Source organism: Trachemys scripta, chromosome 23, assembly GCF_013100865.1.
Source record: "Trachemys scripta elegans isolate TJP31775 chromosome 23, CAS_Tse_1.0, whole genome shotgun sequence".
NCBI lineage: Eukaryota > Metazoa > Chordata > Testudines > Emydidae > Trachemys > Trachemys scripta.
Window position 1 is genome coordinate 11,313,666 of NC_048320.1, and position 26,828 is coordinate 11,340,493.

Consider the following 26,828-nt stretch of genomic DNA (forward strand, 5'->3'; position numbering starts at 1 on the left):
TGAGCAGTGGGGATCGCTAGTTTCTGCCCCCCTGGGCCGGGGTCCGTGCCCCTGCAGGGCTGGGCTGGGACTGGCGGAGCGCGGGGAGCCGGTCGGGGGCTCCGGAGCTGAGGACCGGGCTGCCAAAGCAAACAAACAAACAAAAAACCACAGTAGGGCGGCCGGACTGTGCCGGAATGCTGCCCCTTACAATGTGCCGCCCCAAGCACGTTCTTTCTTGTCTGGTGCCTGGAGCCGGCCCTGTCTCCAGCCTGGGCCTCTGTCCCCCTCCCACCCTTTGTCGGTCTTGTCTATTTAGACTGTAAGCATTTGGGGGGCAGAGACTCTCTCTTACTATGTGCTGGTACAACACCTGGCATCCTGAGGCCCTGATCTCCACCCCTGCCTTTAGCTGCTACTGTGATACAAGTAATAATAATAACCCTGCTTGGAAGTGGACAGGCCCCTAGGTAAGTACCCTGACGACCACACCTCAGTCTTGAAAAGCAGCAGCGATGTACGACGGATCTGGCTGCGTTTCTTAAAGCACAGCAGTACCCCGGCGTCCTGAATTGTAACCCCGAGCACCAAAAATGGGACATGCTGCAGTTCCCTCAATCAGCTCCAGGGGGCGCCGCCATGCCCTGATTCAGCCCCATTCCCCCCCCCCCCCCCCGCCCGCCATGGGGAGTGGGGTTCCATTGAAAGGGCTGGAAAAGCCGGGCTGGGTAACGTGGGAGGGGGAATCTACCGCCCAGCAGCTTTTCCCGTCATTGACTTCAGTGGGCTTTGGATTAGTGCCTCACGCTAGTATGGAAGTGAGATAGGTGGGGGGAGTAGTCAGCATGTTTATTTCTCATGCCTCTTCCCCCTTTCCCCCTACCCTCCCCGGGGATGTGAAAGGTTCCAATCCAGCGGTGAGGGCGCATGGCAGGGTCAGGGCCGGAGGAGGTAACGCAGGGAGCATTCTGACACAGGCTTCCCACCTAACTGCCCGGGGACTTGCAAAACTTTTGCTTTTGCTTTTGATTGTCCTATTTCCCTCCCGCCCCCAGCCGCCGTGGTTCTAATCTTACTGTTGTGAAAACACCGCAGTAAATCTGAAACAATCCAGCTCTGTAGGGCCCGGTTACGAGGTCGCTTCAACTCATTCACCTTCCCTGGCCTGCGCTACTAACATCAGGTCTTTGTAGTGGTGCAAACACATGAGCTGGTCCACTCCCCAGCACTGCGTGAGAGGGAAGCGGTGTGGATTCGATTCCCACCTCTGCCACTCCGATCACCTGCTGTGTGAACTTGAGTCTCTGTTTCCCACACCCACACCAAGACTGGTCTGCAGGGTTCTTCCGCATGATCCACGACACTGCCAAGCAGGGAGGTTATTAGGTTACGTCGACACTTAAACTGCTATATTGGCGCCGCTGTTGCGTGTCACTGTAGACGTCATTACAGCGATGGGAAAACCTAGCGCTGTCCGTACCGGAGCAACGTAGCTGGGTCGAGCTAACTTTTTAGTGAAGACCGGCCTTGTTGTTTGTATTAGGGTGGTACCTGCGATCAGGGTTGTTGTACTAAGGCAGAACATGTCAATGTTGCTGAACATTTTTTGAATTTCTCTGGTGGAAAACTGAAAAGAGGGATCCCCTGGAAGATGCTTGTCAATTTCACATGCGCCTGCTGGGGGAAAGTGAAATTGACAACAGCCTTCCAAGCAAGCCTCGGGGAAGCCAAAAGATTCCGTTGTGGTTCTCCCCATGCAGATTTTATCTGGAAATCCCTCCCTTCCTGCAAAATTTTTGACATTTTTGACTTTTTTCATTCGGGACAGAAAATTAAACAAAAAAAAAAGTCAACTTTTTCTCAGGAAGGGATTTCCATTTTCTGGCCAGCTCTTGCTCAGTCCCGGAGACCATCAGAGTCACCCCACTGTAAGATGGTTCAAGACAGACCCTCATGAACCAGCTGTTCTCACACAGTGAATCAGGTTCCAGCCCACCCAGCTGAAGCCTGATCCAGTGCTCACTTGGCGTGACTCCACGGACCTCTGTGAGGTCAGTAGTTTGACTCCAGTTTAAACTGGGAGCGAATCAGACCCATTCCCTTTCCCTCTCCCGGGGAGACGTGCTGTCGGTGATATAACTTCCCTGCCAGCTAGAGATGGGCTTGAGCTGTGATCATGAAAAGGAGAAGCGGGGGGGTGGGGGGGGTGGAGGGCATGAAACAAACAATTTATCTGTTAAGGAGTGGCTCACTCTATCAAAAGTTTGGGAAGCCCTTCACTCCTTGCCAGAGCTGGAAGCAGAACCCAGGAGTCCTGTGCCCGGCTCTGTCCATTAGACCATATACTCTCGCCCCCACAAGTTAAAAATAGAACCCAGGAGTCCTGGCACCCAGTCTTCTGTTCTAACCACTAGACCACACTCCCTCCAAAAGCCAGGAATAGAACCCAGGAGTCCTGACTCCCAATCCTCTACTCCAAGTACCAGATCAACACTTTGTCCCCGATCAAGCAGATGACGTTATCCTGGGGAATTTAACTGCAAAAGCGAACAAGCCAGCGCTGACCCACACAGCCCAAAAGAGAAGAGATTTTGGCTGCTAATTGATGCTTCAGTCTATAGGTAACTTTTATTCGACTTATTCCGTTTCACAGAGCACAGGATCTCTTCAAAGAGAACATACACAAAAGGAAGATACATAAAGACCAATGTCTCTCCACGTTCCCCTGAGCTGGGGATCTCAGGGGCTCGTGTTTGTTGGGTCAGTCAAGAGCATGCAGCACAGAACAATGACTGACAGGCCGCTTGGATCTCCCGATTGGGTGCTCGGTTGGGAGAGGGGCAGAGATTATACCACATCACATATTTCTGCTTTGGATTGTTGGACTAGAACGGTGAGTGGGGGGGTTTGAAGTAACAGGCCCGGAGCAGCCTACAATAAATGACACACCAAGAGCTCGCTGCAGACCACGCATGGGGAAGGGGTCGCTCTGGGCTCTTCAGACAGAGCCGTGCGTTGTCGCATCAGGCTTTGTGCCACAATGCAGAACGCATCAGAACCCTGGAGACGGACCTGGATGGCCCAGCCCAATCTCCCCTCACCATCATTTCTGCTTCTCGTTGGCTCTGAGGTAGATTTCATGTGGATGTGGGACAAGTGGTGTCAGTAGTGGGGAAATTAAATTGCTCGCGGGCACTTCTCTAGCCCTTGACTCCTCCCCCCCAAGTGCTGGCCCCTCCCCTAACCTTAAAGTGACATGACTTCAATATGGCTGGAATCCTCCGCCTGCTGAAAATGCTTGTCTTGCCTGTGACCCACAGCTTGTGGGCGAGTGTGTTATCAGAGCATGGAAAGGAGTGATGCATGAGCCAAGGAGGACGGGGCCTCCTCTGTCTGCGTAAATCGGCGTGGCCCCATTGATGCCAGAGGGGCTACACCGATTTTTGCCAGCTGGCCTTCCAAGGAGACCCAAGCCCTTTCAGCCCCCGCTGACTTCTGTGGGACTTGAGGGTGCTCAGAGCCTACTTGGAATTCTTCTGCAATCTCGCAGGATTGGGCCCTGTTTGCCCACTGCCACGACTTCCGGCCACAGATGCAGCACGACGTGAGATATGGGGGGTGAGCCATGAGTAGTGGGGTGTTAGCCCCCACCTCCCCAGAATGCACAAAACCGGTTTGAATGCGTTTTCCCAAAGGCCCGCGTCCCCGTTAGGCTCCAGCACCTTACACGGGGGCACCGGCGTCAGCGCTGCTTGGAAGCGTCTGGAATTGCTCTCCGACTCACAGGCTTGGGGTACGTCTACACTGCGATGAAACACCCGGGGCTCAGGCTGCGGGGTTATAAGACTGCACTGTACATGTCTGGCGTTAGGCTGGGGCACAGACTCCGGGACCCCACGAGGGTGGAGGATCCCAAGCGTCTACACTGCAGCTTGCTAGTCCCACAGCCCAAGCCCGAGTCAGGTGACACGGGTCAGCCACGGGAGTTTCTCTGCAGTGCAGACACACCCATTAAGGCCAGAAGGGACCAAAATGATCCAAGCTCCGGCGCGGACCCACCCCTGGGTGGCTTATGTGTCAGTTACACATAACGCAGGCCAGAGCGCCGCACCCAGTGATTTCCACATCAAGCCCATCAGTAAATTCCTGGTCCTATAATTCTGCCATCCGTCCACCCTGGATCGCCAGCATCATCAGGCGGTAACAAACCCCTCGGCCACCCAGCATGTGGGGTCAGAAGCTCGTCATCACGCCGGCCAGCCCCCAGGGCACCTGAGCCCCAGGTTGGCCCTGCTCTGATCCCTGTTAAATCACAAACTCTTCTTATGGCAATTTGGAAACCTCGAAATTCCAGGGGTCTCTCGGTTCCACGGACAAACCCCACAGTCCAGGGCTCAGCTAGGCGTGGAATTGTTCCATTTGTGGATCCTCGTATTGCAGCCTTGTCCCCGGTCAGCTTAACGCGCCGTAGTGAAACTAAACGAGAACGGGGCACTCTTGTTGTGGAATAAAAGGGTCCAGGCATGGGGGTTAATCGGGAACAACTAATACACTTTCCGTTTACACTGTGCTTTAATCCGCACTAACTTTCAAGTATGGACAAGTCCTCCCCTTCTGAGAGTTTCCTCAGACAAGGAGCTCGGGATTCCCCTTGGGCCCGGAGAATCCTCCCCCTAAGTAAACCAATTTCACACCACACCCACTCCCCAGCACACTTCGAGAGTGGGGCCCAAACCCTGCATCAATCCCCCTTGAAATGCCAGGGATCTGGTCGCTCCAGATTACCAGTTAGTGGTTTGGGCCCATCTCTAGGCAGAGCATTGGGGTGAAAGGGCCGGTTTGTTCTGAATTACATTTTCCACTCCAGTGCCGGAGGGCGAACGCCACCTCCCAGCCCACGGCGCGGCCAAGAGCAAGCGAGATTCTCTTCCTTCCCTTCCCCACCCCAGAGTTTGGACGAATGACACCAGCCAGAGGTACAGCCGATGCCTACCCAGAGAAGTACTACTATAGTTGCTAGCGTCATCAGCACCCTGGTGAATGACAAAGGAGTGGGGGTTTGCCCAGCACAAAAACTATCTCTGGGTCCTGCTAGGAGATGCGGGGCTACTTTCCAAAGCATCTTCACTGCACGGGCACTTCTGATGAACGAATGACCCCACGTAGTTCCATTGAGACAGCCCCCGCGGGGGAAATGGGGGCAGCTGGCCAGTCTGAATGGGCTTGGCGTAGATCAGTACAACGCAAAGATGCTTAGTAAGGCCGGAGAGAGACAGTGGATCTTGGACCCACTCAGGTGACCGCTGCGGAATTAACACGATGCCGTCGCACTAGTGTCACAGGCCATCACGAGACTGCGGGCAAGGTGAGGGCGTGACCACTATGTGGGACACAGAGAGGATCCTTGATACACGGTAACTAGCTACTCAAAGCAATGAAGGAGGAGTAAACGATACATCAAAGAGAATATAACTACACCAGGGACGTAGCTAGGCGCCGCCGGAGTCGATGACAAAACCAGCCGTTGACTTTGAGGAGACCGGGATACGGCCCCTAGCCGACATTAAGTTCAGTGCAATATTATGGGATGTCCATGCTACACCTCTAGAAAGTGGGTTTCGTTTCTCAACAGCGTCACTGAGAGAAGGGGTGGTGGGATTTTAATGTAAAAGACTGGAAAGATGCTTGAACTAGCAGCCAAAGGCCAAGGCAGGTTGGTTTGAAAGCTCTCGGGGGCCCAACAGTGACCAAAGCTGAAGAGAACCAACCGCCCTGGAACAATTAAACCCCTGGGGAGAGAGACTCAAACGGCACCGAGATTCCCGCAGACAGGTGCATGGAAACTCTGTGCCTCTCACGGAAGCAGCTTTCAGAGTAGGGGTGTGGGGCGGTGTGTGTGTGGGGGGGAATCCATCCTCCATCAATCCTCCCTGAGATCATCCAGAAAAACCAAATGACACAGCAAGAGCTGTAAAGGAAGCAGCAGTAAAAGGCAAGCAACACCCTCTGTAAGAAGCCACTACCGACGGGTCTGCCCTCCCTCAGTGCCTGGACCGGAGCGTCCCCCCGGCTGGCACAAGCATCACCGGGTATTGCAGATCCTTGTGGGGGGAGAGGGGGAAAGAAACCCACTTAAAACCAAGGTGAGGGAGAGGTGAGTCTCTTACAGTTCAGTCTTTCCTGCAGCTACTGAAGACTTGGAGGTATTTAGGGAGCCGTGTCGCTCCCCACGTTTTCATGCAGCATCCAAAGGGGGCCAGGGCTGTAAGGAAGTCGGGACGAGGAGGAGAAGCCTCAGATCTTACTGTTCTCCAGGTGCGAATCAATGTGCTTTATCAAAGCATCGTCCGGGTAGCCGATAGGGAACGCCAGCTGGCAGAGGGGGCAGCTTCGGATGTCGGAATCCACCGTCTCCATCAGCAGCTGTGGGGCGAGAAGGGGCGAGAAATGACCTTTCTGCGGAAAGGAGGGTCCCAGGTGCCTCCCCAGAGCCGCAGGGCTGGGAGCCCAGCTGACGGTGATCAGCGGAGTTCCACTGAAGTCGATGGAGCAGCCCCAATTCACAGCACCCGGGGCCCAGGACTTCCCACTGAACTGCTTCCCGCCCCCAGGGGACTGTTCTGTAGTCCACCAGGCCTCCCCCGCAGCAGGCTTTGGTGGGATCTTCAGCCTGAATTTCCCCCTCATTAATTTCAACCCACTCCTCGGGGGGTTATGCCCCACCCTCCCCCTCCTGGCAGCTTTCAAGGACGCAGGTGTCAGCTCCCCTCAGTCACTAGGGGGTGCCTCTCCCAGCACTTGCTGTCCACCGCTGGGGTCCACCAGGCACAGCTCAGCTCAAGGTTGGAAGCCAAAGTTCCCCACATTTCTTATCTGGTTACAGGCTTTCCCGAGGCCTCCAGCACTACAGTAACCAACTGCCTCAGCCACAGACTGGACTGATCCTCACAAGGTAGGAAAGTATCACAGCCCATTTTACTGATGGGGAAACTGAGGCACGTGCAGTGGTTAAGTGACTTCCCCAAGGTCACGCAGCTCGGCGGCGGCACAGCCAGGACCCAAACACAGCTCTCCCTGTCCTTAGCCACGGGACCGCCACTCCTCTTCCTCCCTGGGTCCTACATTCTGGGTCAGACCCATTACTGAGAAAAGGGGCCAAACGTCCCCGAGTCCGGTGGTTCGGCTAGGCCGTCTCAGACCAGGCTGGAGGTGGCACTGCTGCGAAGAAGCTCGCAGCGGGATAAGCAGTGGGTTCGGTAGTAACGGGGGCTATCGCTTACGTTGATCGACGGCCAGGACTGCGCGTGCTCGGCTCTGGAGTAGGAGGCAGTTGTCCGGTGCGCGGCGGGGTCAGGGATGGGGAAGCCCGCACAGAAAGAGGCGCAGCGGATGGCGCCCGCCTCGGGACTGGGGGGGCTGGGGACGCCCCACTCGTCTTCGTCCGAGGACTGCTTCTCGAAGCGCAGGTGCTCCTCGAAGGCATCCCTGGCGCTCCCGGGCCCGCCGGCCCCCCCGATGTAAACCTCGCCGTAGGGACGGTGCTTAGGCAGCGTGGAGGCTTCGGGCTGCAGCCACAGGGAGTGGCCCTGCCGGTAGACGGCAGCGTCGCTCACCTCCGAGTAGCTGCGACGCCCCTGGAAGCTGGCTTTGATGTGGTGGCTTGGGGGCTTCGAGTACCCCAGATCCATCATGTTCCTCTCGCTGGCAGGGGGCGCCCGGTGCTGGGAGGCGGGGGATGGGCAGGAGGGGGCTGGGGAGCGGCGCTGCTGGGCGGGGGACTGGCTCGGAGGGGGCGCCGGGGAGCAGCGCTGCTGGGCAGGGGACTGGCACGGCGGGGGCGCCGGGGAGCGGCGCTGCTGGGCGGGGGACTGGCTGGGGGGGACGGGAGACCGCCGCTGCAGCGCGGGAGACTGGCACTGGGGGGCCGGGGGCCGGCCTTGCTGAGCCGGGGGCGGGCAGGATGGCGCCGGGGAGCGGCGCTGCGAGAGCGGGGAGTGCCTCTGGCCTGCAAAGCAACGGGACAAAGACAAGCAAGTCAGCAAGGGGACACCCCCTCATGTGCGCGCGCAGCACGGAGAGCAGTGCCCTGGGGGTGGTACCGCCGGGAAGGGACCAGCTCAGCCTACGTGGGCACCGGGACCATCTTGATCACGGAAAGAGGCCAAGGGTGGAATCCAGGCCCCTGAGAGCCATCTCCCCTTCCGCCCCTAGAGGGCGCCCTTCTGGGCCTGGGGCGCACGGGAACAGGGACGTCCCAGGGAGCGGGGGACGGGGTGACAGCCTGACCTCGGGGCTCTGCATCCCTCCCCAGCCCCTCTCCGCTTTCAGCTCCCAAACTCCGGGCCCTTCTGGTCCAGGGGGACAGTGCAGATCTCCCTTCGGAGCACCGAACCCGCCCACACCCCCGCCGCCCCCGGGAACGTGCTCACCGCCGTTGATGGCCTGCTCCTGCAGTAGTGTCCGGAGAATCTGGCTCTGCAGGGAGCTGAGGGTCCTCAGCTGGCACAGCTCCTCGGTCAGCTCGGTGTAGGCCAGCGCCAGGTTCACCCTAACACGGGGCGAGACAGCAGGGCAAGGCGTAAAGCAACCCCCATGGAGACGGGCCCGGCGCGGGGACAGGGAGACACACCCCCCCCGGCTCTGCTGAACCACTGCGCCCCCTCAACTGTAAGGGGCGACTGCAGGGGTGGGGGTATGGCCAGGGCTGATCAGAGCCAACTGCCATGGGAGACGGGAGCAGGTGCTGGACCCTGGGAGTCTGGGGAAGGCCCCGGGAGAGCTCTGGGGCTCACATCTGGGTATCCATCTGATCTCCCCCCAGGGCCTGCGATCCTACGTTAACACAGATCATCAGAACAAGGTTAGAACGAAACGAGCTGACGCCGCTGGTCATCACACCGACCAGCAGTGGCCAGTCCGTCTGTAGCCAGCTGTTGTCTCTGGCCCTAGACTCCGATTGGATGCTCGGTGGGGCAGAGACTGGCTTTTTGTTCTGGGTTTAACCAGCTCCTAGCTCAACGGGGTCCTGGTCCTGGCCCACTCCCAGGCAGTCCCATAACCCACATTACAAATCATAGTACAGGATAGGGCCAGACAAAAGCGGACAGCGGTTTTTTCACCCTTTACAAACTGAGACCGGGGTTCTAAGAAGGGCGAGCGACTTGCCCAAGGTCACCTAGCGAGCAAGGGTGGAACCCAGGCGTCCTGGCTTTCCAATCAAACAAACAACAATGCAACAGAAAAACGATGACTCTTGCCTCCCGCCGGGCTGCCGTCGCCATCCACGCCTTTCCCGCGGCCCTGCCAAAGTCGTCAACACATGGAAGCCTCCCCAACAACTTTAAAAAGCCCAGCTTCGCTACGTTGATGTGAAGGGAGAACCTGTCTCATGAGGTTATCGAGGGGCTGTCAGGCCGGGCGCGAGAGAGCGGCCGCGTTGAGCTGAGTGACTGTGACACGGAGGGGACCTGGGAGATGGCTCACGTAACAGCAGCGGACAGGTCCCCCCCTCCCGCCACCCCTAAAGAATCGGGGGTTGTTTTCACGCCAGCGTTCACAGGACAGATCCCCTTGTGAGGGGGCGATTGTTTGTTCTGACGGGCGGCCGGCGGGAGTGACAGGCGACGAAGGATTCTGTGAACAATGGGCGCAAGGCGCACACACAGGAAGCCCTCGGGAGCCCTAGAAGGCAGCAGGGAACCGTCTATAGCTCTCCTCCGTCAGCTACTGCAGCAGCTACACCTCCTGGAGCTCCCCGGTGTCCTGAAACTCACATGCTCCCCGGTTCTTCTAGGGGGTGGGGAACTCGGCATCGATCCCAGCTGGCATCCAGGCCCTTGCCAAGCTCACGGAGAGAGCCCTGAACACGGGCCTTGCCGTGGGTACGGATCACTAGGGACAAACAGCCCTGATGTTTCCTGAAAATGATCGGTCATACACGCTCCTGCCCAGAGGTGGACGCCTTGGGGATCCATAAAGCCTGCGGCCCCTCAGTTTGGGGAGTCGGGGGATCTGTGCTGTCAGAGCTATGGCCGGTGGCGCTAGGGCTGTTGCGAGCTGAGCCGGCTCCTCTGGTCCCACCAGGGTCAGCTCATGGGAGCAGCAGCAGCCCCCTTCTCCCCCAACCAAGCCTCCCATTGATTTCAACAGGCGCCGGAGTCGGGCCCTGAATAACCTCATTAAGGGACCACTGATCCCACCGCTGGCAGCAGCAGTCGCTGGGGCCTTGGTCGTGTCACTTAATCTTTCCGCCTTCCCTTCCCCTCTGCAAAATGAGGAAACTAATCCCCTGCCCGCAGCAGGACAAGGCAACATCATTGTCCCCACTTGGCAGATGGGGGTTCTGAGGTTCGCTGCTGTGGAGACATACCCCTTGTCGACTTGCCCAAGGTCACAGAGCAAACCAGTGGCAGAGCTGGGAATCCATCCCCCTAAAGCCGTCCCTACTCTAGAAGCCAGGGGGTGACCGCGGTGCATAGGAGCCTGTGACATACAGCAGGACAGAGACGGGCGCAGTAACTCTTTTGCGGGCTCACTCTGAAGATGCAACAAGCTCGGTGTGAAGGACAGAGACCCATGAATAACAAATAATCCTCACCCCTAGCTCTTCTCATCCCTAGATCTCCAAGCACTTTGCAGAGCGGGGTCAGATTCATTCTCCCCATTTTAAAGTCTGGGAAACTGAGGCCCGGCATGCCAAAGTCACCCAGCAGCCAAGCCAAGAAGAGAACCCAGGTCTCCAGTACCCCACTACACAGCTTCACAAACTCTAAAGTCAGTAGGGACCGCTGTGATCGTCTGGCTTGACGTCCTCGCCATCACAGGCCACGGGACTTCTCCGAAGTCCCAGTCGCTCCAACCACGAGGCCACGCTGCAGTGGAAGGCAAGGTGAGGTGGAGAGGGGATTTCTAGTTGGCTGATCTCACCCAGGCCAGGAAGTTGCCAGCACTTTGTCCTCTCTCACTGAGGCCCGAACAGCCGCCTGGATGCCCGACATTCGCCCGCAGCCCCATGAATATTTCAGACCTGAAATATTGTGACCGTTTGGAGCCCGTGTTTTAGCACAGGGCGGGAACCTGCCATGCCCTCGCTCTTCTGCTGCCTTCCAAAACAAAAAAACCCAATCCAGCCCACCAGGCCCTGCTGGGGCGGGTCCCGCATTGGCAAGGGCAGGTGAGCCGGTCAGAAAAAACGCTGCCCTGTGTGTAACCTCCCTTCCTCCAAACTAACCTTCTGCCCTCAGAGATCAAAGAGTGGAAACTTTCTTCTTCAGCTCAATCACTAGCAATGCAAATCAAACAAAAAGCAGCCCGGGCCTGGCAAAGCAAGACTCGCCCCTGCCCTCGCCCCGCACTGCCTGGCATGACATAACAGACTGGCGCCGTCCCAAGCCGTGGCACCGGGATTTTGGCCTCGCAAACGTCAGGGAAGAAACGAACCGGTTCCTGTAAGGGGAGGCGAAGGCCGGGGCTGAGAGTGGGGGGCACATGTCGGCGGCGGCAGAAGAGAGCTGTGTGAGGTTTGTGCTTCTGAAGACAGGAAAAGTGAGCGTTTCAAATAAAGGCTGGTTAAGAAGAAAAGGCCCCCCCTGGGAGGGCGTGTGGCTGCAAGCGGAGACTTATTTTAGAAGCAAGAGCGAAAAGAAAAAAAAATCCCCCACCGCCTAACCAGGGTGACCAACCTCTCGGGGGGCCCGCTCAGTGCAGGCGGCTCGGAAAGGCGTGCGGTTCTTGAACCTGCGAGGTGGGTGCCACACCTCCAGCGACGATGCCCAGAAGCTGTGCAGGGAGGGAGCTGAGGCGCCTCCTTCCCGTCTTCCCCCCTCGCCGGAGCGTTCCGCTGCAGATTGAAGGCGGCGAGGGGTCCCCAGAGCCCCCGTACCTGGATCTGGGACACTCAGACCCCAATACTCGGCCTATTGCAGTGGCCCAAGAAACACCTCCCCACCCCAACCCCGCTTCCTTCCAGCACCCCAGCTCCCCGCTGGGCCTCTCTCCAAGCGGACTCTTCCGCCCAGTTCCCACCCCAAGGCATGCACTTCCTTCCCGAACACCCCGTCCTACACGGATGCTGATCTTCCTCCGCCAGTCCCTGGATAGACCTCGGGAGCCAATCTGGCTTTCAGCGACCCCCATGCAAACTCAGCGCTTTCTCTGGATCTGCACGGGGGTAGTTCAGCCCTGGGCTTCTTGCTGACTGGCCGCTACAACGGGCCGGCGTCACCGCTGGGCCCGGATCCATCCCCAATTCTCCTCTGCATCCTCGCCCCTTTGACCGATCCTCCCGCTCTCAGCTGGGTGCTGGCCTCTGAGCTGCCCTCTTGAAACAGCCTCCCCAGCAACGCCCAGCCGACCCCAAGCCCGCCCTGCAGTGACCTTCATGCCCTGTCTCCCCTTGTGCCTGAACCATCTTCCCATCCAATCTCGGTGCCCTACAGCTTCACCTGGGCCCCCTGCAGCCCGCTCCCGAAAGCTGCTGTGCACAGGGGCTCAGACCTCCCCCAAACCGAATCCTGCGTGGGTCCGAGCACCTATTGCAGGCTGCAGAACGCACTCAGCACCTCGCACCATCGGGTGCCCTTAACAACGCTCCGTAAACGATCATCAATAACGACACGGCCTGCCAAGACCCCAGACAGCCCAGGCCAGCGCTAGGGCCAAGTTTCTGAGCCCGAGCTCCCGGCACAGAGAACCTCACAGGCAAAGGAGGAGATGGGAATTAAGTTTTCTGGGTGACACCTTCCAAGCAGCTGCTACCGGGAAGGGGGAAAGGTTTCCCTTTTTGAAGGCAGCTGCCGCGGGGTTGCCGTGCACGAGGTTTCCGAAACCCACGTAGTGTCGGATTAGTTCTAGCACCGATCAATGTCAGGCATCTGGATCGAGCTTGGAATTTTTTTTTAAACCACCGGAACGCAGAGGAAGCCCGGTGCGCCTTAAAAAAGAGAGCGGGCTGGTGCTGAAACCCTGGCCTGGGTGGGATCTGCCCTGCATTGCCTTGCCGTTAAGACACTCTGGGTACGTCTACACGGCAACTAGACACCCGTGGCTGGCCTGTGCCGGCTGACTTGGGCTGCGGGGCAGTTTCGTTGCTGTGTAGACTTCCTGGCTCAGGCTGCAGGACCCTGTGAGGTGGGAGGGTCTCAGAGCTTGTCTACACAGCAGTGAAACGGTCCCACAGCCTGAGCCCCACGAGCCCAGGCCAGCCGCTGGCGTCTAGGTGCTGTGTAGACGCACCCTAAATTGGGACTCCGGAGGGTCCTTGATCGAGTTACATGGCCGAGTTTTCAAGAGATCGCCGCCCAACGGAAGGGCCAGCTTCTCAAGAGATGAGTGGCCTTAATCCATGTCAGCGGATAACAATACCTTGGTCTGTCTTGTCCATTTAGCTCTTACTAGGAGTATGTACAGCACCTGGCACTGTGCGGCTTCTCTGCACCACTGTAACACAAATAATGAATAGGCCCTGCAGGATTTATGCCTATTGCATGTTGATTCCTTGTATATTCCATCCCAAGGGTCGGGTGGTGGGAGTTAATTACTGGCCTGTGTTGGGCTAGAGATGACCTGGATTTCTGCCTCAGGAGACAATGGGTTTTGAGGCACTTGTAGCAGACCAGATTCTGTCCCAAAGATGCACGTATTCAAAGGTACTGCAGCTCCCACCAGGACGCCTGTGGCCGGATATTCCAGAGCTCAGCTCCGCGAGCTCCTTCCGGAGCGGTCCCTGCCTTGCACACCTGTTCCCTTCCCCCAGCAAATCAGAAGTCAAGCTGAAATTAACAAAGGAACTGCCAAAACCACAAAGCCTGCGCACGCCGAGGCAGGAGGCGAGCTGTGCACCGAAAGCTGCCGAGGTGCAGGAGGCAACCGGTGGACACGCTGCTGCATTTTCAGCACCATCTCGCTGAACGGCCGCGCGGGGCTCAACCCGCCACAGCGAAAGGGAACTTTTAGGTGCATAAGGTGCGATCCGTTCTCCACCTCGCCCCGTGTTCACAAGGCACGGTCTATTGATGGCATTACCCCCGGCAACAGCTAATTGCAGGGATGGGGCGGGAGGGGGAATAACGTGTTAGCTCCCTCCCCGAACAGATGGTAACGGCAGAAAGAAACAGCACCCAGATCTATTTTTCCACCCCAAATATTTCACAGCCTTTCAGGAAGTCTGATGCAGCAGAAAAGCTGTTTGTAATTAATCTCCTCCCCAACAGGAACCTTGCTTGGAAAACGGAAAATCTCGCCAGTTTCTGAACGAGACCCCCCCCGACGCCCCCCAATATATTCGTTTCAAAATAAAATGTGGGTTTTGATAAGAAGCTGAAGACAAGAGATCTCAGAACAAACCAGCTCCCAAAGACCAACCAGCTCCAATCTCTGGATTCATGTCCAGTGACAGGTAGAGGGCTATGACCATTTGTACTTAGGTAGCGCCTAGAGGCCTGACCTGAAATTGGAGCCCCACCGCGCCAGGCGCTGTACAAACACATAGAGCTGACATTCTAAAGAGGCAATCACCCCATTTTACAGATGGAGGAACTGAGAGAAATCAAGGGACAGATGTGCCAAAGAGGACAGCCTATTGTGACCCGTGTGTGTCACAACGGCAGCTCTCGGGCACTGTTAATTCTCTGGCCCCAAAGGGAAGAGCTGAGGACTTGAAAACCTGGCCCTACATAACTCTGCAGTTAGTAGCAGCGTTCAGCATTGAACCTCAATCTTCCGAGTATGCGCCTACTGCCTTAACCACAAGACCATCTTCTTCCAATTGTTTGCTGCTTACAAAAGTACTTGTTGCTTCACAACAGAATGAGATGTGACACTTTCTTTCCTCGGGCAAGCAGCCAGCAGCACCGTACAACTATAGGAACAGCAGAACGGGGGCTAGCAGTTAGCTGAGAAAGGGGAACCAGGGCTCCTGGTTTCTAGTCCCAGCCCCGCTGCTAATTTGTCATGTCCACTTTGGGTGCGTTATTTAAGATCTCTCGACTTCAGCGTCTCCCAGGGTCAAATAGGGGCGATAATAAATAAGTGATTGTTACTCATCTCACCGGGGGGAGGGATGAATCCTCATGCAAATTCCCACTGATTGCAGTAAAAGTTCTCAGCCCATTCTGAGTCAGAGCAATGGGTCATTATCTCCTGCCCCTCAGCACTAGCAGCTTCAGAGGAAAGTCTATAAACCCCGTACTGAAAAATCACACCGTACTTTCCCATAAGAGAGAAGGTCTTCCTGACCCCAGACAGTTTGCGATTGACTCATGCCCTGAAGCATGTGGATTTATTGCTCCTATGAAGCGTTGACCCCGTGTAATGGAACTGCGGCTATGCTCATTCTCCATGTAAATGGCCAAACTTTTTTGGAATCCTTCTAAGCTCTTGGCTACGATAAATATCCGGAAACAGGAAGTTCCCTGGGTATAAAACCCAAAACGTTGCATTTCACTGTCCCTGGACATCCCTTGTCCAAATATTATAGGGAAGGATAAATAGGAGCGCCCGATCTACCGTCTCGCTTCCATTCTTCATTTTCTCTCTCTCTCATGCCTCTTGTTTGTCCCCTCTCTAAATTAAACAATGCAAAGCTTTTCATTCTCGCTTTCCCAGCCTCCGAACCACTGCCATGGACCTTTATACTATGTGTACGTCAGTCCCATTATAGCAGGACCTCAAGGGCTAGCCAAGATCAGGGACCCATTGTGGTAGGCACCGTCTGTACACCTGGCAAGAAAAAGTCCCCGTCCCCAAAGAATTTACAGTGTAAACAGACAAAGGGTGTGAGGGGAAACTGAGGCACCGAGCAGGAAAGTGATTTGCCTAAAGTCACACAATAAATTAGTTGCAGAGGCGGGAACAGAACACAAGTCTTCTAAATCCTAGCCCTATGCACTAGACCACATTGTCTTACTTGAAAAGTGATTTATCCTGGTGTCCAAGTACCTTCACAGGGTGAAAATACCAGGTACTAAAGGACTCTAAACTAGGGGAGAAAGGCATAAACGGGAACCCATGGCTGGAAGCTGATGCTGGACAAATTCAAATTAGAAATAGCGCACCAATGCTTAACAATGAAGGTGATTAACCCTTAGAACAAATTCCCAAGGAGAGTGGTAGATGCTCCATTTCTTGATGTTGTCAGATCACGACCACGTGCCTTGCTGGAAGGTATTTTCCACTGGTGTTTGCAGTGTTGTTGTAGCTGTATGTGTCCCAGGGTATTAGACAGACAAGCGGGGGGGAGGTGATCCCTACTTTTCAAGATCTAGGGGTCCCAAACATGCCTATCACAATGTATGGTGTACCTCATTCTACTGCATTAAATGCCCCAATAACTATGTGGGTGAAACCAGACAATCACTACACTCTCAAAAGAACTTGCCCAGAAAAAGGACCAGAAACAAAACACAACCCCGTCCCCTGTGGGTGAACACTTTCCCCAAAGTGATCACTCCATATCTGACCTCTCAGGGCTCATCCTCAAAGGAAACCTGCCCAACACCTTGAAAAGATGAGCCTGGGAACTTAAAATTCATAGTTTTACTAGACACTAAAAACCACGGCCTTAATAAAGACACTGGAGTTACGGCTTATTACAATAAACAATCAGTAACTACCTAACTCCTCCCTTTTTTTGTCCTATGTCTGCAGAGGTGTTAACTTAGCCACTTCCCCTTGAATAGTCCCTTAGAATATGTGCTAACTACTTAAATCCTTCTGTCTGATTTCCGCAGTGACACTGAGTACCTTTCCCAGATCTGAAGAAGAGCTCTGTGTAAGCTCGAAAACTTGTCTCTTGGCGATAAAAGATATCGCCTCGGCCCCTTGTCTTCCTGAAAGATATGCTTCATGGTATGTCCACACTACGCACCTTTTAGCGATAGGCGTGGAGTGTAGCCGCTGTATGCTGGCAGGAGAGAGCTCTCCCGCCGACAAAAAGCTTCCACCTCCAACGAGCTGCGGTAGCTTTGTCAGCAGGAGAGCGCTCCTGCCGACAAAGCGCTGTTCGCACCGGCGCTTTTCGTCAGCAAAACTTTTGTCGTTCGGGGGAGTGTTTTTTTCACACCTCTGAACAACCGAAGTTTCGCCGTTCTGGTTCCAGTGTAGACAAAGCCTCAGAGTCCAGCGGTACTCAGACCTCCGGGGTTCAGGAGCCAAATTAGTGATCGACATTCCCCAGAAGAGTCAGTCGTGAGATCATTGTTTCATCTACTATTAGATAGATATATAACAATATCCACGCTCACAGCAAAATGATTGACCAAGCATTGTTATTTTATCAACTACAATTGGTTAATAACAGAGGAAAAGCATCCTGATTGGTTAATAACTTAGATCAGTTAATCATTAAATCACACGGTGTAGCTGCCGGCGACACATTAAAGAGCCACTTGCCGCTCTGGAGACTCAGCTTGAGTATCTCTGCTTTAGTCAAAGGCCTGGTCGACGCTAGGGAAATTAGGTTGGTGTAAGAGGTCTCTCACACCTCTGAGCGGCGCAGTTAACCTGCCCCAAGCCCTGGTGTAGACAGCGCTACGTGGATGGGAGAATTCTCCCGTCGACCTACTTCCGCCGACGGGGGCTTCTCCTGTCGGCGTAGGCAACGTCTTCACTGAAGTGCTTCGGCAGCGTCGCTGCAGCGTTTTAAGTGTAGACAAGCCCAAAGAAGTTTTTGGCCTCAACGGAGGGGGATCTGGGTGAAACGTGAGGTCAGCCTAGATGACCTCTCAGTCCCCTCTGCCCCTAAAAATCGACAAATCTATGAACGCAGAGGCCACGTCCTCTCGAAAACAATCCCCCACGATCTAGCACACCCGGGCCTCCTGAATACCACAATTCGAGTCACCGGGAGTTCAAGTCAAATTATTTTTTCTCGGATCGCAAGATACAAATCAGCGGGAAGCAGCGCGCTGCCGATAAGCTGCGGCAAGTTTCTCAATACAATGATTTGCCTCCCCGCTCCTCTTCCTCCCCCCCCTCCCGCCCGCCCGCCATTCTCTCTTTCGCACACACGGGCAGCAGCTCACGGGGTTTGCACGCTGCCGGGCTGAGATGGGAAATCAGGCAGAGGCTGCACCTGTGTTGGCTCCTACGCGCTCGTTTTTACTCTTTTGTTATTTTGCTTCTGCTTCCTCCCCCAGTCCCACAAGCCTCAACCCTTTTAATAAAATGCTGTGGTCAGCCCTTCCCCGGCCCCCACTCCCACACGGCCCCCTCCCCCACGCCTCATGCTCTCCGTCAGCAGAGAGCACAGCGGTGGCCTGTGGGCGTGGGTGGCGGAGGTGGGGAAGGGGACGAGATGTTTAGCAAGGAGGCCTGGTTTCATGGGAGCGTCTGGGATCCTGGGGGGCCAGAAGGGTCTGCATGTGCCATTAACATCCTGAACAGCGGTGAAATAAACAGGAAGGCGAGATGAAGGGGACCCAGCCCTGCTGGGTTTGCCAGCAGGGGGCGCCGCAGGGCCTGGCCACTGATCCGCCGCCAAGTGGCTACCACAACACTAGGGCCCGTGGTTATAGCAGATTAAAAGAGGAGGGGGCGCTCTCAGCGTGTCGCAGAAGGAGAAGCGCTGCTCACCCAACCCAGGGAGTCCTAAAGTTTAAGGCCAGAAGTGACTCCCCAGACCATCTAGTCTGACCTGTGCATCACAGGCCACCAACGCCAGCCAGCCCCCCACCCACCAAACGCAACAACCGCCAGGAGATGAAAGCACTACACAGGAGACGAGACCGTTTTGTGCCGCGGGCAGAGAACAGGAGGGGCCGAGGCCCGCGCAGTGATAGAGAAATGATTATGTGAGATAATCCTGCCAAGTGACCCATCCGCTGGAGAGGAAGGTGAAAAAAAAACACCAAGGTCACTGCCAATCTGATCTGGGGGAAAACTCCTTCCCAACCCCACCTGTGGCGATCAGGGAGACCCTCAGCATCGGAGCAAGACCCAGACAGTCAAGTCCCCCGAGCGAGAAAATGCTCAGTGCCTTCTAAGAGTCCTGGCCCACCCCGCCCCAGGTCCCATCTCCAGCTGTGTCCATCTCTGATGCTTCAGAGGAGGGAGATAAAAAAAAATCCCACCCAGAATACATTGGGAGGAGGGAGGTATTCCTTCCTGACCTCTGCCGGCAGCTGGCTGAAACCCTGAAGCATGAGCTTTAGATATGTAAGACATCAACTGGAAGTGAGCCCTGGCCCCCAGCATCACCAGGGCCACCCGGGGCGGGGGGGGGGAGCCCCGGGCCCCACAGGGGCCCTCACGAGAATATAGTATTCTATAGTATTGCAATTTTTTTTAATGGAAGGGGCCCCCGAAATTGCTTTGCCCCAGGCCCCCTGAATCCTCTGGGCAGCCCTGCGCATCACAAGCAACCTCATCATACAATCTGTCCCGCTTTCTCTTAAAACTAATGAAGTGGTTTCTCCGCACAACTCCCAATGGGAGGCTATTCCAGACCCTCACTCTGATGGTTAAAAAGGTGAGCGACCCTCAGCTTTTAGCAGAGGTGAGGGGCCTGTGCTCCTTACTTTTAGCCCCATCCTAGGGCAGGAATAGTTGACGAAGAACCTACTGTTTTAGCAGGGAATGGGGAAGGAAGATCTGGGCATTTGATGGGCCCATTGTAAAGTTTGGGAGGGGAGGTTTGCAAATTTTAGTCCAGGGTTTGGGTTTTAACCCCTTCCCTCCCACACTCAGAGCCAAGGATTTGCCAGGACCGTCCCCAACCCAAACCATCTTAGGAAGCGCCTGTTTATGAAGAAAGGTTCGGTGGGGCAATAGCGACTGACGCGTGAATGAGCAACCGATGCTCCCAGCTGCCTTCCTGACGGAGCACAGGTTACAGTCGCCAGCCCCCAAGCACCACAGGGAGGGAAACAGGAGCTGAGAGGCAAACGCGCGAGGTCATTGGAATGGGCTCCCCTATTTACGCCCATCGCGAGCGCATTGAGAGTGGGTTGGAAGGATTTCGTGAGAGAAGAAAATACTGAGCCATCATTTAAGAGACACTTTTTGGAGCGGGTGGCAGGGTTGCACTAGTGTCCTGGATTAAAAAAATGACACCCCACCCCTCACCCTCCTTTTATACCATGCCTATCTCAGTTGTTATCAATTCTCCAGCTTCTATCATGAATCTCACCAGACCTGGGTGTTTCCCTGACAGCCCCAGCTTCTGGAGTCACGTGAATACGCAAGAATCTCAGCCTTCATTTATTTTGCTTGGAGTTGGCACTCTGGCTCTCTTCTACCCCAGAGGTGGCTGCATTTCAGTGGTGCATGTCTACACAACAGAGACGCTAATGTGTAGCGCACTGAACAGGGATTCAAGAAACCTGGGTTCTAGTCCCATCTCTGCCACTGACTTGCTGTTGGGCAAAAAACTTCACTTATGCTTCCCCTCCCAGTCTCTACCTGCCTTGTCTATTTAGACTGCCAGCGCTTTGGGGCAGGGACTGTCTCTCATGCTCTGTTATGTACAGGGCCCTGATATCAATCGGGTGCAACTGAAATTGATGTACAGTCTGCGAAGTGCTTTGGGTTGGAAGGTGCTGTGTGTATAGAAAATATGTGCAAGGAAGTTACTTATTTTGGGTTTTTTTTTTTAACTGCTGTGATTGTGATGAATATCTGCAGTGCGATATTGCACTGTCAGAGGTTCTTGAAGCTCTGCCTATGAGACTGAAATGAGGAAACCACCGAATGAAATGCTGGTTGCCTCTAAGGCTTGCAAAGGAAAAAAACCCCAATTTAAAAAAAGTCTCTGTCTTATTAAAAACAAAACTGATGGCTATTTCGAGGGCTAAAGCTTCCTTCTGCAAAACGCGGATCACCTTCCGAGGAAATTAGAGGAGGTTGCTAACTAAGCCCAGGGAGAGGTTTATGTGCTAATTTGAAGCCCATCTCTCATCAATAAACTTGCCCCTTTTAGGGGCCAAATTAACAGCTGGGGTCAATGGAGTTACACTGATTTATATCAGCGGAGGACCTGGCCCAGTCTTCTGAATGCACATGTCAAGAGAAACAGCCACTGAACGAGAAACGCCAGCTCCAAAGATCCTTCATGCTTTGAGCCCCAAATCTGCCTCCAGGGCTAATAGACAGGGCTAGGATTTAGGTGACCTGGAGTCTAGTCCTGGCTCTGCTACTGGTTTTCTAGGTGAACCTGGGCAAGTCACTTCGCCTCTCTATGCCTCAGTTTCCCCTTCTGTAAAATGGGGCTCATGTTACTGACCTCCTTTGTTAAGCGCTGTGAGATCTGATGATGAAAAAAGGTAGTTAGGAATTATTATCTGACGGATATTGCCCAATCACATGGCATCTCTAATGAGAGATGGGCCCAAACACGTGTTTCAGCTCCAGAATTCTGCTCTGTCGTCATTTCATTGATTTTGCAACTAAAGACCCATTGCTCAGTCCGGGATTATGGCTGGAGCTCAGTCCCACTGCAGCATCACCAGCCCCAAGTATTCAAAACCCATGACCCACCCACCCCCCACCCCACCCCCAAAAAATCAGGAGACTGGCTTAAAAATCATGAGATTTTTTTAAAAAATAAAAGTTTTGAGTTCTTTTTCTTTGCCTGCTGGTTTGAGCCTTCAGTGTGTCCCCCTTTGGGTCATGTACTTCAGATTCTTCCACAACCGTAAGTGCTAGAAATTTGCTGGGGTGTGGGGGTGGGGGATTGCTGGCGCGCACCGCGTGGACAAGCCCCTGGGTTCTATTTCCATCTCTGCCACTGGCCTGCAGGGTGAGTCTGAGGAAGTCACTTCCCCTCCCCAGGCCTCAGTTTCCCCTTCTGTAAAACGATGTTAACCTCTTTTGTAAAGGGCTTTGAGAGCCACCGAGGAAAAGTGTTATAATAAGAGCGAGGGGTTATTATTTTACTGGCATAGCAACATCGGCAAAATAGTCACACCTTTTACCAACGTAGTTAGGCGGGTCAAACGTCTTCAGTGCAGATCAGGCCCAATAAACTGAAGCAGAGGAGGGGCAAACGAGCGGCAGAACCGCAGGTGGAACCCAGGAGTCCTGGAGCGAAGTCCTGGCTCCCACTAAGTCTGGGAGTTTTGCCATTTTCTGGTGGGACCAGAGCAGCGCGGCCTCTGCCATTGTACTCTGCTCCCTCTCTCGTCATCAAGAAAACAAAGAGGGCGGGAGAGGGGAAGGGATTGGAGAGGACTTTCTGCCTGCCTGGAGAGGATGACTGGAATTAGATCAAAAGTATTACAAGCACTGACCCGACTTTCGCAGTGCATGCCGAGGGGATGCTCTATCCCTATCTTGCAGAGGGACAGTGGAGCCTGTGTGATGCCCGTGGCTGGGAGCGCCAGGTGGCTGGCCCCTGTGGACACAGACCCAGGTTCGTCATGCTAAGGGCAGGTGGTAACGTGGCGTCTCTCAGCCCCGGGTACACCGGCAGCATCAACAGCGATGGTTTCGCCTTCTAAGCGCTGTAATACTTTGGTCTCGTTCCAGTTGTTGATCTTGGTGCGGGGGGCAGCTGGGTGGGATTTAGTGGCCTGTCCTATACAGGCGGTCAGGCGAGAACCCTTCTGACCTTAAGCTCTATGACCTTTACCCCTTGACCTCAAGGCAGCATGCAGCACTAAAACCCACCTTGCTTTTGCTAGCCGAGGTGATGCCTCGGCCAGACCAGGGCAGATTGGGGAGACATTTCCACTCTCCCCTGCAGGCTGGCCTGCCGCAAGACCCATCCCCGATTCCCCATCCTACGCCGCATTATCGGGGGGCAGAGGGGAAGACGACCTACTCAAGAACTGCCAAAACGCCGAGATGGCGTGAGTGAACAGCACTCCTGCTAAACAGCACAAACCGGAGCAAAAATAAAAGCACAAACCACAGTCTTATCTACCATCTCCACGTAGGGGGTGGGCAAAGCAGCAGCGAAAGCCAGAGGTAGGGTGGGGAGGGAAATAGGCGAGAACAGTTAACCCCACCCCGATGGGATCGGGAAGCAGAAAGTGCCATGGGGCTCTGTGTGCCTGCCGGATGGAATAATAGGATTCTTTTTCATTATGTTAGGTGCTGTACAAGCACAGGGTGGCCCTAACAACTGCTCTGCCGCAACCCACGCTAGGATTTCAAAGTGCTCAAGAGACATTTGTGAAGGCAGGCTTGGCGGGTTCAGAGATTTTAAAGCCAGAAGGGACTGTCTGATCATCTCTTCTGACCTCCTGTACAATGCAGGCCAGAGAATCTCACCGGGTGATTCCTGCATCCAGCCTATTGCACACGGAGAGTCGGTATCAATTCTCCCCATTTCATAGACAGAGGAAACCGAGGCCCAGAGCAATTTAAGTGATTTTCCCAAGGTCACACAGTCTGGACTCCTGGGTTCTCCTCCCAGCTCTGAACTCATTTAGTGACTCCAGGAGAGTTGCTTCCGGCGGCCTCGATTTCCCCATCTGTAAAAATAGGGTGATGCTAACAAGCCACCAAACTGTGGGTGCTGGGAGGGTTCATTCACTAGTTAGGGGCTTGTGAAATGTGCGGAGATCCCTGCGGGGTGAAATGTAGCGTTCTGCCCATCATCCGCATCCATGCCAGTTTCACGTGAACAGCGGCAGGAGAACAGAACCATCTGCAGGGAGAGCTTCGGCTGACACTAACTGGCGTCTAGACCGCAGCTTCCACCTGGAAGGAGCCCAAACTTTGTAATCAGTTCCTAGCCCACCGCTGAATGGCAGCTAGCCCTGGACTGAAACACAGTGACCCTGCCCAAGAGTTTAGGACAGGAAGTGCAGAATACCGTATCCAACATAGGAATTCAGGGAGGCGGAATGCTATTCCGCAAGGCAGGACCTCCGTGTTTAACACCCCCTCCCTTGGAAGAGCCACAAGCAGTTGGGATGTTGGTGTCACCTCACGTCTGAAAGACAGGCGCCGTCCTTAACCCCAGACGGTGGCCCGGCCTCGCTGCCCATTCACAGCGAAGAGTATCCCATGCTGAACTGCACTGATCTTTCCTACGCCGCGCCAGAGGTCTCCTATCTGAGTTCTGTCTCTATCTCTGCCTGCTTAACTCGGGAGATATACCAGCCTCCTAGCACGTGATGGTTCAGGTGCAGCATGTATTCCTGGTCTCTCTTCCATTGCAAAAAAAAAAAAAATTGCATTATTCAAATCCTCTTGTATCTCCCCAATCCCGCCCAGTTCCTCTCCCCATGCAAATGAACCTGGCGACATTTATTTACTTAACGATTATTTTATGCCCCTCTCTCGTGTTTGTTTTTGCAAATGGATTTTCCTTTGCAGCACTTAGAGCAAGAAAACCCACTCCAAAATGAAAACGTACAAGAAATTAAAAAGGAAGAAAGCACACAGCGTTTCCCAGCAAGCGAGTCTGAAATCCAACTGACCTCTGCAGAAGGCCAGTCAGTCAGAATCAAAGAGTGCGGCTCAGGGGAGTTGGGACAGATCTTATTTTACTAAGGTACAAGGTCTGACTTAGCTCCCATTGAAGTCAATGAGATAAAAACAAACAAACAATCACGGACTTCAATGGAGCAATGTCCATTTATACCAGCTGGCCCATTGATGGCGCAGATAAACTCCCATAAGCACCGGTGCCCACGAGTAGCTCTACTCACGTGAGAAGCCCAATTGACTTCAGTGTTTTTCACCAGGGTGATGTTTGCAGGAGCCTGTAATTGTAAAATTTACTTCTGAAGGCTCATTCTTTTTCCATCAGTAACTTTTCTATAACCTGTAAAAAGCCTGTTTTGATATTCACGACGTGCCTTGCATTTTGAGGGGGCCACATTCTGCTCTCAGTGAAATTCACATCTATGGAGACAGCGCCCAGGTGCACCAGGGTAACTGACAACAGATCTAGAACTGAGCCCACACAAGAACATACTTAGCCGTAACACGACTCGTCCTCTGGACATAAATGGGATACTTAAGCTACTTAAGCACGTGCTTAAAGGCTTTTTTGGCTCAGAGCCTTTGAAGGAAAAGTTACAATTTAATCAGTGTTACTATTTTCCATCTCTGCTACTTTTTAACCACGTGGCTCAGAGCGACCTCAACCTGGGTTCTACATTTGGAACAAGTGACGTCCCTTACGTTTTCAAATAAACCCAACTGCCTGCCCAAACTCTGAACCACCTTTTGGCCAAACTAGAAAATAAATCAGGCTAGAAGAAAGACAACAAACCCAAACAAAGCACGACAGCTTTCGGGAGCGTTCGAATTTTAGGCGGAGATAGAACATTCTGTTTGTAGTTTAAGTGACATTAAAAAATGTGTTTCCCTTTACATCAGCTGTAGCTCTCAACGCTGGGGGTCTGATTCGCCATTTCTTGTGCCTTTACGTGAGGGCAAAGGAAGGGTAAAAGCGTTACACTTTTGCACTGATACAAATGACAACACAAGGTGCTCAGGAACGGACAGGAATAAAGATTTTCTCAGAGTAGATCTGCAATCTTGTCAATTTCTTTGATTCGCGTGTATCGCTCCCTAAGATCTTTAGCCTCGCCAAACAAATTAATAAAGAAAATACTGGATTTTTAGCTGGAATAAACTAATTTAGCTCTGTTAACTTCAACACGAGTTGAGGATCTTCAATGCAGCGCTGCCAATTTACAAGATTTGAGGATTGGACTCAAAATATCATTCTTTTACACATATATTCTGTTTGGGGGAGATTTCAGAAAGCCAATGGAAGTTGTGTTCTTATATCCCGTAAGAGTTTTGGAAATCTTCTCAATCTTCCATTCAAAGAAAAATATTGAAACAGGAGAGTGATGCAAATCTAAAACTCTCTCTGCCCCTACACTAGAGAGGCAGAATGACTAAGTCGGCTAAAAGAAAGAAAGAAAAAAGAAGTCAGCCAAAGATTAAAAATACAGATACTGTATAGTTCACACCCAAAAGAGGTGGAAAAGAACAGGTTACAAAAATGAGCCTTATTTACAAGAAAAGAGAACTCTGAGGAGGTAAATTTTTGTTCCAAAATTAAAACCGAATCTGATTTTTCTTTGCGGGGGAGTGTGAGTGGGCGTGTGTGGCTTCTAAAAATAATGTTGATTTATTTCTCTTAAAGAAAAAAAAAGAGTCGAATTTTGGTTGCTTGCACTCATCATGCAAGGGGGGAGCTGGGAGGGGGGGCTCGCTGCACAGTCAAAAATTCTGGAAATGTAGCAAGTGACCTGACACGAAGGGGGGAAAAAAAAAAAAGTACCGCATTGCAAAATGCAGGACATCTTTCTCAAGCACATTGCCAGGGAGGAAGGAAGGCATAGTGGTTAAAACCCCATTCTGGGAGCCCTGAGATGTGGATTCTATTTTTGGCTCGCTGGATGACCTTGGGTACCTCTGCTTCCCCATCTGCTAAACGGAAAGGATATATTGATCTACCTCCCAAGGGAGTTAGGGGTGGGGGTGGTGAGGGTTAATCAGTATTGACAACCCCCTATGTTCCAAAAAAACATGAGTCAGACCTCAAAATTCATGACTGGCATAAAAATCACGAGGTTTAAAAATAATAATAAACATGGGCTTCATTTTTATTTGCCTTCTGGCTTTTGAGCCTTTAAGATACACTGTGACCACAATTTCAAGCTTTGCCCTGCAACCCACAAGGGCTAGACGCTTACTTTTATTTAAGAATGATTAAAGGTCTTGAGAACATGACCTATGAAGGAAGGCTGAAAGAACTGGGTTTGTTTAGTTTGGAAAAGAGAAGACTGAGAGGGGACATGATAGCAGTTTTCAGGTATCTAAAAGGGTGTCATAAGGAGGAGGGAGAGAACTTGTTCACCTTAGCCTCTAAGGATAGAACCAGAAACAATGGGTTTAAACTGCAGCAAGGGAGGTCTAGGTTGGACATTAGGAAAAAG

At 53.5% G+C, this 26,828-nt stretch overlaps 1 protein-coding gene across 1 annotated transcript in view; it reads right to left on the bottom strand.

Annotated features, from left to right (window-relative positions):
- Positions 1-2,581: 2,581 nt before the first annotated feature.
- TBKBP1 (TBK1 binding protein 1) overlaps positions 2,582-26,828 on the bottom strand; it is a 60,193-nt gene continuing 35,946 nt past the window's right edge. The window contains exons 8-10 of the mRNA XM_034756224.1: positions 8,409-8,527; positions 7,260-7,984; positions 2,582-6,402 (exon numbers count right to left, since the gene is read on the bottom strand). Of these exons, the coding sequence (XP_034612115.1) occupies positions 6,274-6,402; positions 7,260-7,984; positions 8,409-8,527 (973 nt within the window). The 3' untranslated portion in view covers positions 2,582-6,273. The remainder of the gene's footprint in view (positions 6,403-7,259; positions 7,985-8,408; positions 8,528-26,828) is intronic.